Raw genomic sequence first — 19,562 nt, 5'->3', positions numbered from 1 at the left:
CTGGCCGGCTTCTCTTTTGATCCAAGCATGTCAGTGTGTATTTCTATGGAGCTATCACACTCAGGTGAGGCAAGCCGTCTTGCAGTGATATGACAATCTGAGTGAATCACTGACACCTGGCACAGAGGGGTGGGCAGAGAAAGGAGGTGATAATTCATTTTTACATTTACATAAGTTCCAGTCACTGATGCAGGCAGAGGGGTGGGCTGGGAAGGAAGTGTATATTCATTATTTCATTAAGGCTGGAGTCACACTTGCGAGTGACTAGCGCAAGTCTCGCATCACAGCACCCAGTATGGCCTGCCGCTCTCCGGATAGGAGTGGATCAGCTTCATATAAATACATGCAGCTGACCAACTCCTGTCTGGAGAGAAGGAGACCATGCCGTTTGATGGGATGCGAGACTCGCATGAGTTACGCGCGAGTCACTTGCAAGTGTGACTCCGGCCTAACACAGGTTTCAATCAATGCTGCTGGCAGAAAGCCGAAAAATCCTGATAAGGGCTTATTTTCAGGGGAAAACAGTAGCTGCTGGACGCCTATAGCTTGCTTATATATGTATGTGGTTGACATATTTCAATGCCTTAGTCTTACAAACACATATAATATCCTACAACTATTCAGACAATGCTAGATTAGACCTTTCACAGTTGCTACTTTTAACTCTCAAAAAAATGTGTACTCCATAGAATATGTAATTAGAGATCACTAATCACCAAATTACCTGACCAAGTGCTGTCATCAGGTTTCTAACAACAGTGTCTTGATCTTCAGTCAGGATGCGATGGAGAGTAGCTCTTCGTTCACTGTCCTTCTTCAACATGAAAAATCCAGAGTCTCTTTCCTCCGGTGAGGGAGGTGCACTGTGATCTTCAAACAGCTCATCTGGAATTCTAAAATTAATTCTAACTTAATTTATTATTCAGTAGAAGAATTAGAAAAACCTTAAAGGGAATGTGTCAGTAGGAACAACCCTCCTAACCTGTATATATGGGCATGCAGGTTATAGAAAGTTGAATAAAGTGAAAGCTTGATATCTGCAATACAAGTTCTTATCTATATATATAATTGCCTTATTCTGTCTGTCTGTCTGTCTCCAAAATTGTGTCCTTACGGTGACACAAAGCTGATTGGCCGCTGGGCTCGCCATGGCCCCACCCCCCCGCACGGATTGGCCGCTCGCCCAGGCAACTTGCCCACGCCCTGCCCCCCTCACGCAATGCACGCTCGCTCTGGCCCCGCCCCCCGCACGCATTCCCCGATCCGACCGACACGGAGCCACGACTCCCAGGTGAGTACTGTACCCCCGGGAGCCCACATCAGCGTACGCCGCCAACCCAGCCGACACATACCCTCACATTGCTGGGGTTGCCGCCGTATGCTGGTGTGGGCTCCCGTGCGAGCGGGGGACGGGATACGCTGGTAACCATGGTAGCATAGTTACCAGCGCATCAAGGTCCTGCAGCGGCGGAACATACACATGCACACACATAACAACACACACACACACACACCTCACACACACACCACATCGCATCCACACACTCACAACATCCTGGGATATCGCTTGCTTCTCGGCGGCGATACTGTGCAGTGAACTTCCAGGACCTGCCGGAGGATCACATGGCCAGAAGCATGTGGTATCTCCGGATGTTGTGAGTGTGAGCGCGTATGTGCAATATCGTCAATGTGTGTGTGCCTGAGTGTATGCGATCGGGTGTGTGTGAGTGTATGCGATCGGGGGTGTGTGAGTGTATGCGATCGTGTGTGTGTGTGTGTGTATGCGATCGGATCTGTGTCGGCAGAGGAGCACGGCGTGCTGGAGGAGGCTGGGAGGAGAGAGGCTGATCCTGGGGAAGGCTGGGAGGGGGAGGCTGAGAGAAGAGAGGCTGATGCTGGGCGAGGCTGAGGCTGGGGTAGGCTGGGAGGAGAGAGGCTGATGCTGGGAGGAGAGAGGCTGATGCTGGGAGGTGAGAGGCTGATGCTGGGAGGAGAGAGGCTAATGCTGGGAGGAGAGAGGCTGATGCTGGGGAAGGCTGGGAGGGGGAGGCTGAGAGAAGAGAGGCTGATGCTGGGGGAGGCTGAGGCTGGGGTAGGCTGGGAGGAGAGAGGCTGATGCTAGGGACAGAAAAGGCTGATGCTGGGAGGAGAGAGGCTGATGCTGGGAGGAGAGAGGCTGATGCTGGTGCAGCATGGGGGATGGAGCACGTTTGGGAGTGCGCAGCATGGCGGATGGACCACGTTTGGGAGTGCGTAGCTTGGGGGATGGAGCACGTTTGGGAGTGCGCAGCATGGCGGATGGACCACGTTTGGGAGTGCACAGCATGGCGGATCGACCACGTTTGGGAGTGCGCAGCATGGTGGATGGAGCACGTTTGGGAGTGCGCAGCATGGCGGATGGAGCACGTTTGGGAGTGCGCAGCATGGCGGATGGATCACGTTTGGGAGTGCACAGCATGGCGGATGGACCACGTTTGGGAGTGCGTAGCATAGCGGATGGACCACGTTTGGGAGTGCGCAGCATGGCGGATGGAGCACGTTTGGGAGTGCGCAGCATGGCGGATGGAGCACGTTTGGGAGTGCGCAGCATGGCGGATGGAGCACGTTTGGGAGTGCGCAGCATGGCAGATGGAGCACGATGGGGAGTGCGCAGTATGGCGGATGGAGCACGTTTGGGAGTGCGCAGTATGGCGGATGGAGCACGTTTGGGAGTGCGCAACATGGCGGATGGACCACGTTTGGAAGTGCGCAGCATGGCGGATGGAGCACGTTTGGGAGTGCGCAGCATGGCGGATGGAGCACGTTTGGGAGTGCGCAGCATGGCGGATGGAGCACGTTTGGGAGTGCGCAGCATGGCGGATGGAGCACGTTTGGGAGTGCGCAGCATGGCGGATGGAGCACGTTTGGGAGTGCGCAGCATGGCGGATGGAGCACGTTTGGGAGTGCGCAGCATGGCGGATGGAGCACGTTTGGGAGTGCGCAGCATGGCGGATGGAGCACGTTTGGGAGTGCGCAGCATGGCGGATGGAGCACGTTTGGGAGTGCGCAGCATGGCGGATGGAGCACGATGGGGAGTGCGCAGCATGGCGGATGGAGCACGATGGGGAGTGCGCAGCATGGCGGATGGAGCACGTTTGGGAGTGCGCAGCATGGCGGATGGAGCACGTTTGGGAGTGCGCAGCATGGGGGATGCAGCACGATGGGGAGTGCGCAGTATGGCGGATGGAGCACGTTTGGGAGTGCGCAGCATGGCGGATGGACCACGTTTGGGAGTGCGCAGCATGGCGGATGGAGCACGTTTGGGAGTGCGCAGCATGGCGGATGGAGCACGTTTGGGAGTGCGCAGCATGGCGGATGGAGCACGTTTGGGAGTGCGCAGCATGGCGGATGGAGCACGTTTGGGAGTGCGCAGCATGGCGGATGGAGCACGTTTGGGAGTGCGCAGCATGGCGGATGGAGCACGTTTGGGAGTGTGCAGCATGGCGGATGGAGCACGATTGGGGGTGCGCAGCATGGCGGATGGAGCACGTTTGGGAGTGCGCAGCATGGCGGATGGAGCACGATGGGGAGTGCGCAGCATGGCGGATGGAGCACGATGGGTAGTGCGCAGCATGGCGGATGGAGCACGTTTGGGAGTGCGCAGCATGGCGGATGGAGCACGTTTGGGAGTGCGCAGCATGGGGGATGCAGCACGATGGGGAGTACGCAGTATGGCGGATGGAGCACGTTTGGGAGTGCGCAGCATGACAGATGGACCACGTTTGGGAGTGCGCAGCATGGCGGATGGAGCACGTTTGGGAGTGCGCAGCATGGCGGATGGAGCACGATTGGGGGTGCGCAGCATGGCGGATGGAGCACGTTTGGGAGTGCGCAGCATGGCGGATGGAGCACGATGGGGAGTGCGCAGCATGGCGGATGGAGCACGATGGGTAGTGCGCAGCATGGCGGATGGAGCACGTTTGGGAGTGCGCAGCATGGCGGATGGAGCACGTTTGGGAGTGCGCAGCATGGGGGATGCAGCACGATGGGGAGTGCGCAGCATGGCAGATGGAGCACGTTTGGGAGTGCGCAGCATGGCGGATGGAGCACGTTTGGGAGTGCGCAGCATGGCGGATGGAGCACGTTTGGGAGTGCGCAGCATGGCGGATGGAGCACGTTTGGGAGTGCGCAGCATGGCGGATGGAGCACGTTTGGGAGTGCGCAGCATGGCGGATGGAGCACGATTGGGGGTGCGCAGCATGGCGGATGGAGCACGTTTGGGAGTGCGCAGCATGGCGGATGGAGCACGATGGGGAGTGCGCAGCATGGCGGATGGAGCACGATGGGTAGTGCGCAGCATGGCGGATGGAGCACGTTTGGGAGTGCGCAGCATGGCGGATGGAGCACGTTTGGGAGTGCGCAGCATGGGGGATGCAGCACGATGGGGAGTACGCAGTATGGCGGATGGAGCACGTTTGGGAGTGCGCAGCATGGCAGATGGACCACGTTTGGGAGTGCGCAGCATGGCGGATGGAGCACGATGGGGAGTGCGCAGCATGGGGGATGGAGCACGATGGGAGGTGCACACCTCCCCCCAACACACACACACACGCGCACTGCACAACACACACACACACTGGGAACCACAAACGCCGCACTACACAGACACCCACACACACACACAACACCCAACACACAAACACCGCGGCATACATAAATATACGCACATACTGCACAACACACACATTGCACAAAACATACCTCCCCCCAAAACACACCACACACACACAAAACGCGCAACACACACACAGACACACAGCGCTCCACAAACAACGCAACACACATACAACACCACTCTCACCCCCCGCCACACCCAGACAACACCCAGAACATGTACAGTGCCCTACACAAACACTTGGTAAGTACACACAACAACATCTATATATATATATATATATATATATATAACAAAAATCATACATGAACTACACAATACGTAAATTCTAGAATAACCGATGCGTAGAATCGGGCCACCTTCTAGTTTCAGATAAATGCATGTCTTTTTTGTAATAATTAAATCCAGAATAATGACAATAGCTCTATGATGGAAATAAATATAATTGGTAAACTGTAGTTATTACTTTTAATTTATTCAAACATGGATCATATCTGCACATGGACCTATTTTAGTTTCACAAGCCGTCACTTTGGGTTATTTTTTAGCTTTGGTCAGATACACAAAACATATAGAACAAGATACATGAATTGAAAATCAAATAATACAGAATGCCAAAAAAGTGGAAACACTAACTCACCCTAGGAAAAAACCTCTTTTGATTTTTGATTCTTTTTCAATGCAGGATTTTGTTCTCGATGTAAAGTTGAAAGGCTCGGATCTCAGGTCGGTATCTGGTGATACTGATCCATATTCACTGCTGCTACTTGTATCTTCCACCATTACTGGTACAGGCAATGATATACTCCTCAGATATTCTGCAGAAGAAGGATTAAAACGCATATACCTTACCGATCTGTTTGTTTGTGGAAGTGTATCATGTCACAAATAGAGGGGATTTCGGAGGATGTACGAAGAAGAGTTGCTAATGCTCATCATGATGGAAAAGGTTGCAAAACCAGTTCTAAAGAGTTCGGACTACACCAATCCAAAGTCAGAAATATTGTGTACAAATGGAGGAAATTTGAGATCATGAATACCCTCCCAAGGTGTGTTTGACCAACATAGATCACTCCAATAGCAAGGCTTATAATAGTCCGCAAAGTGGCAAAGGAAGCAAAGAGAACCTCTAAGCAACTAAATCTTTTTTCACATTGCTGGAGAAAATGGAAAGGTCGCTGTGTGGAGCACACGGGCATATGGTTCTTGTGAAAACACGGACAGAGCCATTGATTTTAATGGGTCTACGTGTGTCCGTGTCTCCGGTACGTGTGAAAATGGACCTCACATGTCATGTGTGAAGGAGTCTAAGGGTATGTGCGCACGTGTGCGTATTACATGCAGTTGCGCTGCGTTCTGCACCGCAGCGTAACTGCATGCGTCCTGCGTCCCCTGCACAATCTATGGAGATTGTGCAGGGGCCGTGCGCACGTGGCATGTTAGAACGCAGCGATTCGGCTGCTTGCCGAATCGCTGCGTTCTAAGAAGTGACATGTCACTTCTTTCGTGCGTTCTGCATGCTGTCTATAGGGAGAGGCAGCATGCAGAGCGCACGAATCTGCCGGCACCATGCGCTTCAGAACGCAGCTTTTCAGCTGCGCTCTGAAGCGCACCTTTTCGGTGCGGTGCAGAGCGCACACGTGCGCACTTAGCCTCACACTGTGCCAGTCACTGTCCTTTTTTTTTCTTATTTTCTCACTGATCAGAATGGAGGATGTAATAATAATAGTAATAATAATAAAAAAATTATAATTTTGTATACTGTTTATAAAGCAATAAATGTAATGGCAGCTTTCATTAATTATACCCTTGGATATAGTAAAGTATGATAAAGCAAAGTCTTACCATTTGATCCAGGAGAAAGTACTGTGAGGAGAGAGGATAAAAACAAGTGTTAAAATATTATTATTATTACATTATGTAACATAAATAATGGTTTGTAATTAACTCATATGTTGCCCATAGATATTACAATTCAAGAACCTATCGCAACATGATCTTATATTAAAGAGGTGGTCCACTAGTCAGCATTAGTGGCCACATTGATGGAAAGCTCATAGAGAAGGCTTTTCTCAACTACCTTATGTAGTAAATTCTGCCTCTGAGCGGCGCTATTGTGGTCCCCTCATTCCCATCACATGACCCACGGGCTCAGTGACCTCTGAAATCCAGTGATGTCATGTCAATTTCCAGTTGACCGGACATCACCAAGGTTGCCCCAGTCTCTGAGTGACTGGGCTGTGGGTGGCGCTTCATTGCTCATCACAGCCCAGCATCGCTCCTGCTTGTGGCACTCTGCAGCGAAGGAGAGAGCGCGCAAGATGCTGGGCTGTGACGAAAATGTTGTTTATACCCCTAATAAGAATCATCCAGAGGCTGCAAGTGACTCTCACTGGTGGCATGCTTGCATTATGCAGTGAAGCGAGTAGATATGCGCAAACCTGAGCTTTGGTTTTTGAACCGAACACCAAATTTAAAATCTAGATGCGGGTTCGAGGATTGGATGCTGTACATCTGAACAAAACACATGCGAGCAAAGCTGTGCTCAGGTACGCTTGGTGTTCAGCCCTGTGCGAGTGCTTGCAGTGTTTGAATGGCGCACACAGAGGGTAACAACAGCGTGCTCGGATGTAGTGTGCAACACAAAAAAAGTTTCAAAAAAGCCCGCTTACCCTCTCCCGGAAGTATTCTGCTTATAGCTGGCTATATGTGGGCGGAGACTCAAACTGCCAATCAGTGACTTGATCCGGGGTTTGGGTCAAGCCTGTGGAGCTAGGCTTGTTTGTTGCCAGCAATACGAACCTCCAAAGGTTTGCTCCTCTTTAGAGGAGAGCCTGTGCTTTATATTCGATGTTTCATGAATGAGACAGCCGAGCACCCGTGATACGTGGCTAAGCATGCTAACACATCAATAATAATTAACTTCCATTATACTCGTTTCTCGAGTCAAGAACAGAGTGTCTGATCAGCTTGACTTGAGTAAAGTGCATTTGAGCGTTTTAGTGCTCGCCCATCATTAATAACAATGTCAGTAAGCACCTTGACGTGGTTTCTAGACACAAGTTAATTTTGCCACCTTTATTTGCTAAGTAACTCATTTAAAAAAAAAAATCATGTTTTCTTGGCAGTAATGCAGATTCATATTCCATATTCACCAACTACATTCTTGTTTTTTCTCCTTCCCTTTACTTGAGTGCAACTGCTATTTTGGATATTGTATGTCATGTTCAGTTTTTCTAGTTTGTATTATGGAGTTATGACTTTTCTCAGTGCACTCTGTTCTGTCCCCACTTAAAGGCGATTGAAGGCACGTAGTTATGGAATGGCGTGAGAATCTTACCTTCATTTTTCCTATAGGTGAGGCAGACAAGACCAGAGCGCTCCAGAGTTAAACATGCACATGCTGAGATGAAACAATGGTGATTTATTTTCTCCAAAGGTTAAGGACATGCAGGAGTACAGCGGTCCCAGTACCTGGCATTGTGGTTCTCCTATAATGCTTGTTTCTGGAGCCACTAAGGTCAGAAGACTTTGCTTCTAGCAGCTCAAATAAGGGATGTGATTCTCACAATCTCTGGCTGTGAACTGAATATGCCAGGATGTGATGTAAGAGGAGCAGCAGACACTCCCATGGGCTGGACGAAAAGAAACAGAGGAGCCGAAAGGTCTGACCAGTAGATGGCAGCAGAGACAAGCATGAAAAACATTAAATAACAGTTTTAACTAAAACAAATAGGAACAGCACACTCCCCGTCTGAAATTCACTTTGGGGATTTCACTATTGAGTCCATAATATAACCTTGAAAGGAAAGGCACCTTAAATGCAAAACAAACTCAACTGAGTCCAAAACAAGAAGGATCGCTCAAAGTTCAGGTCCGGTAGCGTTCATCCCGTAGGGACGCTCTCTATGGGCAACAGCAGAATAAGTTCATGGATTGGCCTTGCAAAGGTCTTCGTCTCACCTTTCCTGATGACCTTTAGCTCCACCTTCCGAACATTGCCGTCCTGGCTAGGCAGTACCTTAGTAATCAGTCCCATAGGCCAGTCAGTCCTTTCTGTGGTCTAGTCTTTCATGCGGACTAGGTCTCCTTCTTTGAGGTTCGGCTTGGGATGTCGCCACTTCTTTCTTCCTTGAAGAATGGTGAGGTATTCCTTCCTCCATCGGTTCCAGAAGTAGTCAGCCAAGTATTGAACCCGTTTCCAGTCTTTTTGATAAGTGTTCGCGTGGGTGAACTCTCCGCTGGGCATTACCGCATTGTCAGTTTTTTGGGTAATAAGAATAGTAGGAGTCCATATGGTTGGTGTTTCTCGATCCATGGTCACCGGCACAAGGGGTCTTGAATTGATAATGGCTGAGACTTCAGCTAAAAGAGTGACTAGAGTCTCATGTGTGAGTCGTGAGGAATTGACGTCCATTAGCATGGAGTTCAAGATGTTGCGTGAAATCCCAATCATCCTCTCCCTGGAACCTCCCATGTGAGAACTGTGAGGGGGATTGAAGATCCAGGTGCAACCTTTCTCTGCCAGCTGATCTTGGATAGGCTTGGTGTCGATGTTCAGTTCTCTACATGCACCGACGAAGTTGCTTCCACGGTCAGACCTCAGCTGTTTCACTGGTCCTCTGATGGCAAGGAACCTTCTCAAGGCGTTAATTAGGCTGGGAGGTATCCATGGACTCTAACACCTCAATGTGAACGGCTCGAACACTCATACAGGTGAATAACAGCCCACCGCTTACTGTTTGCTTGGCCGCTGCGAGTTCTGCGTGTGGACACCATCCATGGTCCGAAGACGTCTAGGCCCACGTAGGTGAAAGTGGGCTCTGTAGAAAGTCTGTCTGTAGGCAAGTCAGCCATTTGTTGGTACAGTTGTTTTCCTCTCGGTTTACGACAGTGCACACAATCGTGTAGTATTTGTGCTGCACGTCTCATCATCCCAATAATCCAGAGGCCTGCAAACCGTAAAATGCCCTCTGTAATTTGCCTGCCTTGGTGTTCAGTCTTTTCATGGTGGTGTCGGATCAGTAAGACTGTTACATGGTGTTTGTTGGGAATGATGAGAGGATTTTGTTCTGCAACTCCAAGATGAGCCTGGTTCAAATGACCACCAACTCTCAGTAAGCCGAAACTGTCGATAACTGGGTTTAAATTGGCGAGAGGGCTTCTTAATGGAATCTGCTGTTTGTTGTATAAACACTTCCATTCCATGGCAAATTCACTCTGCTGGAGGTGGCGTATTATGAGGGACTCGCTATGGGAGATGTCCTCAGCAGAAAGGGGTTTGTGGCACACGCCAGCCAGCGATGACAGTCTTTGTTTTTAAGGTCCGTACGATAGCATCTGGCGATATGCACTAACCTAGTGACAGTCCTGACGAGCCTCATCCAGCTGGAGAAAAGTTCAAAACGTTGGCAACTGAGGTTGAAAGTTTTTTCTGCACTGGTGGCCAGGGTATTGACTTCAGCTCGGACATCTGGATCGTTGTGTTGATCTAGGATGCTGAATGCTTCCTGGACACCTTCTTCTGACTGTCTCAGCAGGAACTCTGGACCTGTAAGCCAAGAAGAGTTAGCAAAAGAACTTATAGACATAGGTCTAGTTGCGTGATCTGCTGGATTCAGTTCGGTTGGTACAGATTCTGCTAGGTTGTTTCAGACTTCCTTGTCCATAAAGGCGACGCTGTGTTCTCTCATTTTAGGCTTGCTGTTCATGGAACGCTGGAGAGTTACACCTAGTCTGAGCTTGATCTCGGTTGTTTGGGAGTTTTACCCTGGTAGATCGGAAGGGTAATGGAGAGACCCAGTGGTTGGTTTTGTCTTTAGAAAACTCACAGTCCATTATTTCGATGAATTCGCTGTCCTCTACTGACAAGGCTACTTTATCGTCGTCCTTGTTTGTGAGAAATACTGATCTTCCCAAGTTGTCGATATGCAGAGAAGCGATGTCAGGTAGCTGTATTGTGTATGGAGACTTCTCTTTCACTCCATAGTGATGAGGACATGGCTTTAGGCAGGTTGTGCGTCCATCTCCATGCACGTAAGTCTTGAAGGAATCAATTTCTGATCGATCAACGCATTTCCTATGACTACCCATCCCAAGTCCAGTCTCTGGGCATATGGTGCATAGTCAGGCCCATTACACTGTTGTCGCGCCTTGTGTACCCTTAGATTGTCTCTGCCGAGCAGGAGTAGAATCTCTGCGTTCTTGTCCAAAGGTGGGATAACGCTAGCGAGGTGTCTTAGGTGTGGTTGATGAAATGCAGCTTCTGAGGTAGGAATTTCATTCCTGTGGCTGGGTATTTGGTCACATTCAACGAGCGTTGGTAGAGGCATTTCAGTCTTCCCATTGATAGGAGAAGCAATGAATCCCTGGGCTCTTCTGCCGCTAGTCTCTATGCGACCCGAGAAGGTGTTCAAGGTGTAGGGTTCTGATGGTCCATGAATTCCGAAGGCTTCAAACAATTTGGTTCCTGCCAGGGACCGGTTGCTTTGGTCATCTATGATGGCATACACCTTCATTGCCTTTTCTGGATGTCCCTCGGGATAAACCTTGATGAGGCATATTCGGGCACAACATTACTGCATTTGGCCCTCTCCACATACCTCTGAGCATGAGCAGGAGACGGCTGTGGTGGTGTCAGTCTGATTCTTGGACTCCCCGCCATGACTTGGAGTGGGAGCGGTGGTGACTGCAGCCAGTGTGTCTCTAGCCAGCTGGGTTAGGTGCATGGCTGAAACGTGTTTTTCACTATGACACTCCTCACACTTGACGATGGATTTACAGTCCGTGGCCATGTGCTCAAGTGATGCGCAGCATTTGAAACAGATCCCAACCTCTGTGAGGACTTTCTTGCGCTCCTGTAGGGTTTTGGATCTAAACCCTCTGCACTTGTTCAGTGAGTGCGGTTTTTTATGGATGGGACATTCTTGATTGAAAGACTTATCTCGTGATGAGATGGTGTACTGTTTATCTGTAGGTGCTGCAGGTGATGGTAGCTCAGTCTTCCTAACACTCACAGTGTACTTAATGTCTCTGCGTTTGTGTATGGCACCTTCATACCTTGATGATGATGTTGTTGCAGCTGCCGAAGTGTTGAACTCTAGGAAGTCGAGGCTGGGGTCGTTCCTCATCTGGGCCTGCTCATCGATGAACTTGCATTAGTGAATAAATGGGGGAAAGATGACGTCATGCACTCTTTTGTACCTGGAGACTGACGTTGCCCATTTCTCCTGCAGACTGTATGGCAGCTTCACCACGATTGGGTTCACTCCATGGGCTGTATCCAGGTAGCACAGCCCAGACAGACGAGGGTCTCTCTTGGCGAGCTCCAGCTCCACAAGCAGATCACTTAGGTCTTGAAGCTTATGGACTTCTTTAAGGTTGATCTTTGGGATGTCCTGCAGTCTCTTCAATAGGGCTTTCTCTATTGCTTCTGCGCTGCCAAAGGTGCGTTCCAGTCTTTGCCATGCAGCAGCGAGACCTGCTTCTCCCACATAGACGGTTCTGAAGCTCTTGATACGGTTTGTAGAGCCTGGGCCCAACCACTTGATCATGAGGTCGAGCTCCTGTTCTGCAGTTAAGCTGAGATTGGCGATGGCTGCCTTGAAAGTTGCTTTCCAGGATCTGTAGCTTTCTGCACAATCAAATTTCGTGAGACTAGTGTTGATTAGCTCTCTGCTCACCATGAACCTAGCAAACTCAGACATATCTGATTTCTCACCACTTGTTGCCACAACGACTCGTGATGCCCCTGGAGCGTATGGGCTGCCTAGCGTGAATGGATGAGATGTTCCCGGGTAGAATGACGTTGCTGCAGGGTTGAGCTGTGGTTTAGCCTCTGCAGATTCTGATGACCGCTGCTTGAGCTGTGGAAGTCTGTCAGGAAGCACTTGGTTGCCATCTTGCCGTGGTGACTGTGTTTGAGAGGGAACCTCTTGGTGACTTATTAATTTGCTCAGGTGCTTTAGGTGGTACTGGGACTGGTAGAGGTAAGTTGGAGGTTTCGGTGTTGTCGGCTTGGACGGTACTGCAAACCAAGGTTTCTACAGGTAACATTCAGTACATTGTCTCTTGTGCGATCAACTGGATTGTCTGTTTCCAGTGGTGGCGAGTGAGCTAGATCAGGACCTTGGCTCAATGCTTGCTCAAGTAGTCTCACTTTAGCTAGCGCAACTTCCTCTTCCATCTGTGACTGAAGAATCTTTATCCGAGCCTCCGCTTCTGCCCTTTTGGCTTCTGCTTTTGCAAGGGGTTCTGCTTCTGCCCTTTTGGCTTCTTCCTCTACTTCTCTTTCTGTGAAGGAACGTCTCACCTTGGATTCTTCCGCTCTTATGCGGGCCTCTAGTATCCTGTCGCTCAGGGCTGAGCTTCTTGAGGATGATGACCCGTATGACCGAGAGGAACGTCTAGATGAGGTTGATCGGTGTGATCTAGTTTCTTGCTGGTGAGAGATACGGTGTTCGGCCTTGTCTATGGCATCTTGCATCTTGGCATCTCTTACCTTGTCCACCTCTTCTGCCTTGCTCAGGTCTGAAAGAGCTTCATCAATTTTAGAGTCTTTTAGAAAGGTAATGTACCTTGTTGACAGTCTCTTGTATCTTTCATGAGCTGTGTTCAGCTGTTCCATAGCGCCTTGTAAGCATGCGGCATCGCCTGATGAGGATTCAAGTCTTGACATGTAATAGGCGACTCGTTCCCACAGTTCTTCCAGGTGTTCACATAGCTCATCTTATATAGTGTGATAGTTTTCAGTGGCCTTTATCGTGGGTTTGGAAGAGCGCTTTAGACGGACGACTTGATCTGCTGGAAGCGCGGGATCTGCCTCCTGGGCTTCATAATGGACAGTATTAGGTTGTATTTGCTCTGTTTCAGCAGTGGGGAACTGTCCGAGGTCTTTTTCGGCCATTTTGATTTAAGGCGTACTGTCTCTTTAAGAAACTTGACTTTTGAATAGGGGTCCAAAAATTGTCGTGCAGCTCTGCAAGGACTCCCTGATGAAATTCCCAAGGTGTCTTTAGCAAAACTTGGGGTTCGCAGTCCAGCAATGTGCAGTAATGAGGTATAATGTACTGCAAGTCTATAGAAGGGGTATGGCAAGAGGGAAACAGCAGGTGCATTAACTGTCCCTTTACAATGCAAGCAGAGGTGACACAGGACGTGGCAGATGGGAGAGCTTCCCCTTAGGCTTGTCCAGGCATGCACTGTTGCAGGCAGACTAGTGCACAAGGCTTGTTGCTAGGCAGATTACAAGGGAAGTTACAGGGTTCTTAGGGATCTGTAGCCGGGGTTTTGAGCTGTTAAGCAGTCTTCTGACTGTTCTGTCCCCACTTAAAGGCGATTGAAGCCGCGTAGTTATGGAATGGCGTGAGAATCTTACCTTCATTTTTCCTATAGGTGAGGCAGACATGACCAGAGCGCTCCAGAGTTAAACATGCACATGCTGAGATTAAACAATAGTGATTTATTTTCTCCAAAGGTTAAGGACATGCAGGAGTACAGCGGTCCAAGTACCTGGCATTGTGGTTCTCTTATAATGCTTGTTTCTGGAGCCACTAAGGTCAGAAGACTTTGCTTCTAGCAGCTCAAATAAGGGATGTGATTCTCACAATCTCTGGCTGTGAACTGAATATGCCTGGAAGTGATGTAAGAGGAGCAGCAGACACTCCCATGGGCTGGACAAAAAGAAACAGAGGACCCGAAAGGTCTGACCAGTAGATGGCAGCAGAGAAAAGCATGAAAAACATTAAATAACAGTTTTAACTAAAACAAATAGGAACAGCACACACTCCTCCCAGTTATTTCAGGTGTTTTAATTTTCCTTTTGCAGATTCTATTCTAGCCCATATAAAAGGTCAGTTTGGACAAGAGAGGCATAGAAATTAGAGTAGGACCCAGATGAGAGTTATACCTTGATGTTGCTATCTGGGCACAAGTGCCATCAATTTTGTCTAGTTTGTAAAGCAATTAATGGTTCTATATAATTTGCCGCTCACATCAGCGGTATTTTGCCATATGGCCAGATCCGATACAAATGAGTTTCAGCTTAATTCACCTCCAATGGAGTTGCGGCGGGATGCGGTCACATGCGGTTGCGTGTTTTGCGGTTGCATGTCACCGCATGTTGCCGCGATTCCTTAGGAAATGAATGGAGCTGAAACGCATTTGTAACGGATCCGGCCATGGGGCAAAATACCGTTTATGTGAGCGCGGCCTAATGGTGTTGAACAAAAAAAATAATAGAGCATTGTTTTGCTGATTAGAGAATATATAATCTGCAATATGTGCTGTATTTTATGAGGTCTGTAACTTACCTGACAGCTTAAGGTTGGATCTCCGTTTTTTCATGGAAACCTTCAAAAAATCATCCATAAGTAGCTCAGGAGCAGTAGCACGTTTCACAGGGTCAGGCTCAAAACACCGTAAAAGAAAGGCCTTGGCCTCTGCTGACATAGATTCTGGGATTTCTGGATGGATCTTAAACATTCCGACCTATAGTTTAAAAAATTATGCAATAGATGAAAGGGTCAGACTTGGTCATATATAATATGCCATCTTTTATTAAGGGATCCTTAGTATTTTTTTTTTTAATATAGTATGTTAAAAGGAGTCAGTCAACACAAACTGACTATTAAATTCAAGCGTATGTGCTCGATGCACCATTGGTATGTCCAAGCATTTCAGTTGACCGTCCCATCTATTGGTTTTGCATCTATCACCGCCTTCCTCTTCCTTGATTAACAGCTCCGACTTTACAGAAACCAGAGGGGACAAAGATACATGGAAAACAAGTTAGGCTAGGTTCACATTTCCGTCAATTTGTATCAGTCACAATCCGCGGCTCTGGTAAACAACGGAATCCGTTTGGCGGATTCTGTTGTTCCCATATATATTTGTATGAGCGGCGGATTGTGACTGATGAGGCTGCGTTGCATCCTCCGCCCGACTGGTTAGTCGTGGAACGACTGACCGCCGGGCTGCAGGAACGCAGCTTGTAACATTTTCTGAGCAGCGCAATCCGTACGATGCTCTCTCTGGCTCCCTGCACACGTAACCAGGGTACACATCGGGTTACTAAGGAATGCTTAGTTACCCGATATTTACCCTGGCTACGTGTGCAGGGAGCCCGACACTTCCCCGCTCGGCTCCGCCTCTTCCCGCACTCGGCATGTACACACACACACACACTCACCTGTCCCCAGCCATCCCCGGCACTGACGTCCTCAGCGCCATGGCCCCGCTCGGCTCCACCCACCCCGCACTCCATCCCCCGCACACATTCTCGGCGGCCGATCAGCTGATTACCCGGCGGCCGGCTAATGTGAGCGGACAGCTGATCACCCGGCGGCCGACTGCTGTGAGCGATCAGCTGATCACCCGGCGGCCGGCTGCTGTGAGCATTAGTCGGCCGCCGGGAGATCATCTGTTCGCTCTCAAAAGCCGGCTATTGTGAACGATCAGCTGATCGCTCTCTCTTTTACAACGGAGTCCGACGATGAATTCTAATTCTTGTCATCTGTTGTACAACGCATCAGTCACAAGTGTCAAGCAATGCATGTGACTGATGCAAAACAACGGAAATGTGAACCTAGCCTTAGGAGGAAGATGCACTGGACTGCTTGGCCGTGCCTAGGGTAAGTAGCTTTAGTCTACACCAGATATATATTCTTTCCTGGTACAAAAGTAAAACAGAAGTAACACAATTACAGTACAAATACATTAACCTGGATATAGCCATGTACTGCAGACCTGTTCAGAACCCTCAAATTGGTACAAAATAAAAATAATGTTTATAATAATAAGATAATATAATCGCTTTATGTTTAAAGGGTTTTATTAAAAAAATATAGTCTAATTTTTCACACTTGTATATAGTTATAAATGTACATTGCACTTACTTTAAACATGGCAGCTTGTGGTTCCCCTAGCTCATAAAAAGGAGGCTTCCCTGTAGCCATTTCTATTACTGTGCAGCCTAAGGACCAAATGTCTGCAGGCTTCCCATATCCCCTTGGTCCTTGATCTATTATTTCTGGAGCCATGTACTGAAGAGTGCCTGAAAAGTAACATTGATTCACTTATACAAGGTCAATTAATTAAAGGGAGGGCTCATATCAAATATGGCATCTTTAAGGTAAAACCAGAATAATGCTGTACACTATAACTAGGAGAAGAAACCTATTTACTTGTGCTTCAGAATTTTAGGAATATTATTTAATCTGTGCCAAGAATGTGTCTTTGCTGTTTTTGCAGAAACAGAAATCTCATGATGAAAGGCATGTGACATTTGTGGATTACAAAAGAACTGTTTTGGTCTGTAGCCTTGTACCCAATGCAGAAAATGCAACACCCTCGTAAACATACAATTGTAGGTTTTCTGTATATAGCAATAGTGAAATGTGAAGGCCCAACAACTTTTAAGAATGTATGCCCTTTTTGATATGTGAGGGCCACACAACATTTAGGAATTTATGCCCTATAGGGTTGCCAATAAGAAGTTAAGGGGCCTAGTTTTAGAGCAGTGTGTTTTTATGGAGTTTAGAATAAATGGGTTTTCCGCTGTGTGAGGTTGGTATCCACAATGTGGGTACTGATGCCACTATAGCTTTTTTGTAAAGGAGTTTTCCGGCAAACAAAGCTAATTTCAATCAATTGATCTTAGAATAATAATTATTTCCACAATTGGAAGTGTTGACTTTTTTCTCTGAGATAATCTTATAAACTTGTCTTTGCTATGTGCTGTGTAATGGCCGTGTCTGACCGTACAAGAACATGGTCTGATCATAGCACAGCTCCTGCGCTGTAGAGGAAGTAAAAAAGTATACAGAAATCACAGCATGGAATCAAAAATAATTCTTTGAGATAAAACATTTTTTAAATGAGGCAGGGAAATGTTTTACCTCACAAAAAGAACCAGCTCTGATCCCATGCTGTGCTATCTGTACACTTTATTTTACTTCCTCCCCTACTCAGGAGCTGTGGTATCATCAAACCATGTCCCTGTATGGTTAGACATGGCCATTACACAGTACATAGCAGGGGCACATATATAACATTATCTCTGGACAGGAACATTATTTTTAAATACATCCAATTGTGGGAATTATTATTATTATTCCAAGATCAATTAAGATTAACTTTGTTTTTGGGAAAACCCCTTTAATTAGTAATCTTAGGCTGGGGCTACACGGGGATTACTGCGATCCCCTCGCATGACACTCGGCTCATGGTAGCAGTACAGCAGAGCAGAGTGTCATGCGAGTATCCCTGCGACTGAGGTCCGACTGTGCAAGCGGACCTCAGCTGAGGGGGGCAGGCCATCCCTGAGGAGGGGTGGGAGTGATTTATCTCCCTCTCTTCTCCGTAGCCGGCTATTGCCGTTCTCGCACTGCACTCGCTGTACACCGGTGTACCGCGAGTGGAGTGCGATTTTTCTCTCGCCCCATAGACTTGAATAGGTGCGAGAAAGAGTCTCGCATTACAGTCGCAGCATGCTGCGATTGTTTTCCCGCTGCGATTAGGGCAGAGAAAATAAATCGCTCATGGGTGCTGGCACATAGGCTAAAATTGTTCCGAGTGGAATGCAATGTTTTATCGCACTCCACTCGCACCATTTTTTCACCGTGTGTCTTAGGCCTTAAAAGGAGACTATCATAAGAAAAACATATTGCTAAAATAGGTTTTTGTGTTAAATATATATTTTAATTTTTTTTGCAAGGTTCCCCCCCATATTTCACAATCTGTATTAAAATATGTTGTAAAAAAATAGAAACTTTGTAATTTTCACACTGGCCACTGGGGCCTGTTAAGGGTGCTTTTCACGCTGCGACATCGTTAACGATTGCTAGCAATGTCGAGCGCGATAGCACCCGCCCCTGTCGTTCGTGCAAAATTTGGTGCTCGCTGCCGTAGCGAACATTATCGCTACGGCACACGCACATACCTGGTCAGCGACGTCGCTGTGACCACCGAACAATCCCTCCCTCAAGGGGGAGGTGCGTTCGGCGTCATAGCGACGTCACTAAGCGGCAGGCCAATAGAAGCGGAGGGGCGGAGATGAGCGGGACGTAACATCCCGCCCACCTCATTTCCGCATTGATGGTGGACGCAGGTAAGGAGATGTTCGTCGTTCCTGCAGTGTCACACATAGCGATATGGTTTCAACGGTCACCGTTTTTGAATGATTTTGCGATCGTTGATCCTTGGTGTCACACGCTGGTGCCGGATGTGCGTCACTAACGACGTGACCCTGACGATATATCGGTACCGATGTCGCAGCATGTAAAGCACCCTTAAGACTCTAAAGGGTGCTTTACACGCTGCGATATCGGTATAATGAGCATGTGCAAAAGTCATTCTGCAGAGTGGGGGAGCAGAGGGAGCTTTGATATCAGCTCTTCCATTGTATACTCTGGCGGCTACTACTCCTACTCCTACCGTAAACTCCTCATGAAAGGACAGGATGAATGAGTCTACCAAAGCTCCCATGGCCAGTGTGAAAATTATATTTTTTTTAATAAAGATCGTGATATAAAATAAATTACCAAATTAAAAAAAATACATGTGCCACAAATTCCTAATTTAATAATGGGTCATTTTCAGATGGTCGCTTCCCTTTAATGTGCTAAATGTTACTTTAGTAGAGATGATGGAGGATCTGAATGCCCCAACACTAAAGGTCCAGTCACACTAAGCAACTTACCAGCGATCTCAACAACGATAGGGATCGCTGGTAAGTTGCTAGAAGGTTGCTGGTGAGATGTCACACTGCGACGCTCCAGCGATCCCACCAGCAACCTGACCTGGCAGGGATCGCTGGAGCGTCGCTACACGAGTTGCTGGTGAGCTCACCAGCAACCAGTGACCAGCCCCCAGCGCCGCGTGGAAGATGCTGCGCTTGGTAACTAAGGTA

At 48.3% G+C, this 19,562-nt stretch overlaps 1 protein-coding gene across 1 annotated transcript in view; it reads right to left on the bottom strand.

Annotated features, from left to right (window-relative positions):
* The window catches only part of MAP3K5 (mitogen-activated protein kinase kinase kinase 5), a 245,508-nt gene that overhangs the window by 13,101 nt on the left and 212,845 nt on the right, over positions 1-19,562 (bottom strand). The window contains exons 19-23 of the mRNA XM_075339839.1: positions 16,549-16,706; positions 14,965-15,142; positions 6,500-6,520; positions 5,295-5,472; positions 725-893 (exon numbers count right to left, since the gene is read on the bottom strand). Of these exons, the coding sequence (XP_075195954.1) occupies positions 725-893; positions 5,295-5,472; positions 6,500-6,520; positions 14,965-15,142; positions 16,549-16,706 (704 nt within the window). The remainder of the gene's footprint in view (positions 1-724; positions 894-5,294; positions 5,473-6,499; positions 6,521-14,964; positions 15,143-16,548; positions 16,707-19,562) is intronic.

Source organism: Anomaloglossus baeobatrachus, chromosome 3, assembly GCF_048569485.1.
Source record: "Anomaloglossus baeobatrachus isolate aAnoBae1 chromosome 3, aAnoBae1.hap1, whole genome shotgun sequence".
Classification (NCBI taxonomy): domain Eukaryota; kingdom Metazoa; phylum Chordata; class Amphibia; order Anura; family Aromobatidae; genus Anomaloglossus; species Anomaloglossus baeobatrachus.
Note: the sequence above shows the minus strand (reverse complement) of the source record. Positions and strands in the feature narration are given on the sequence as shown.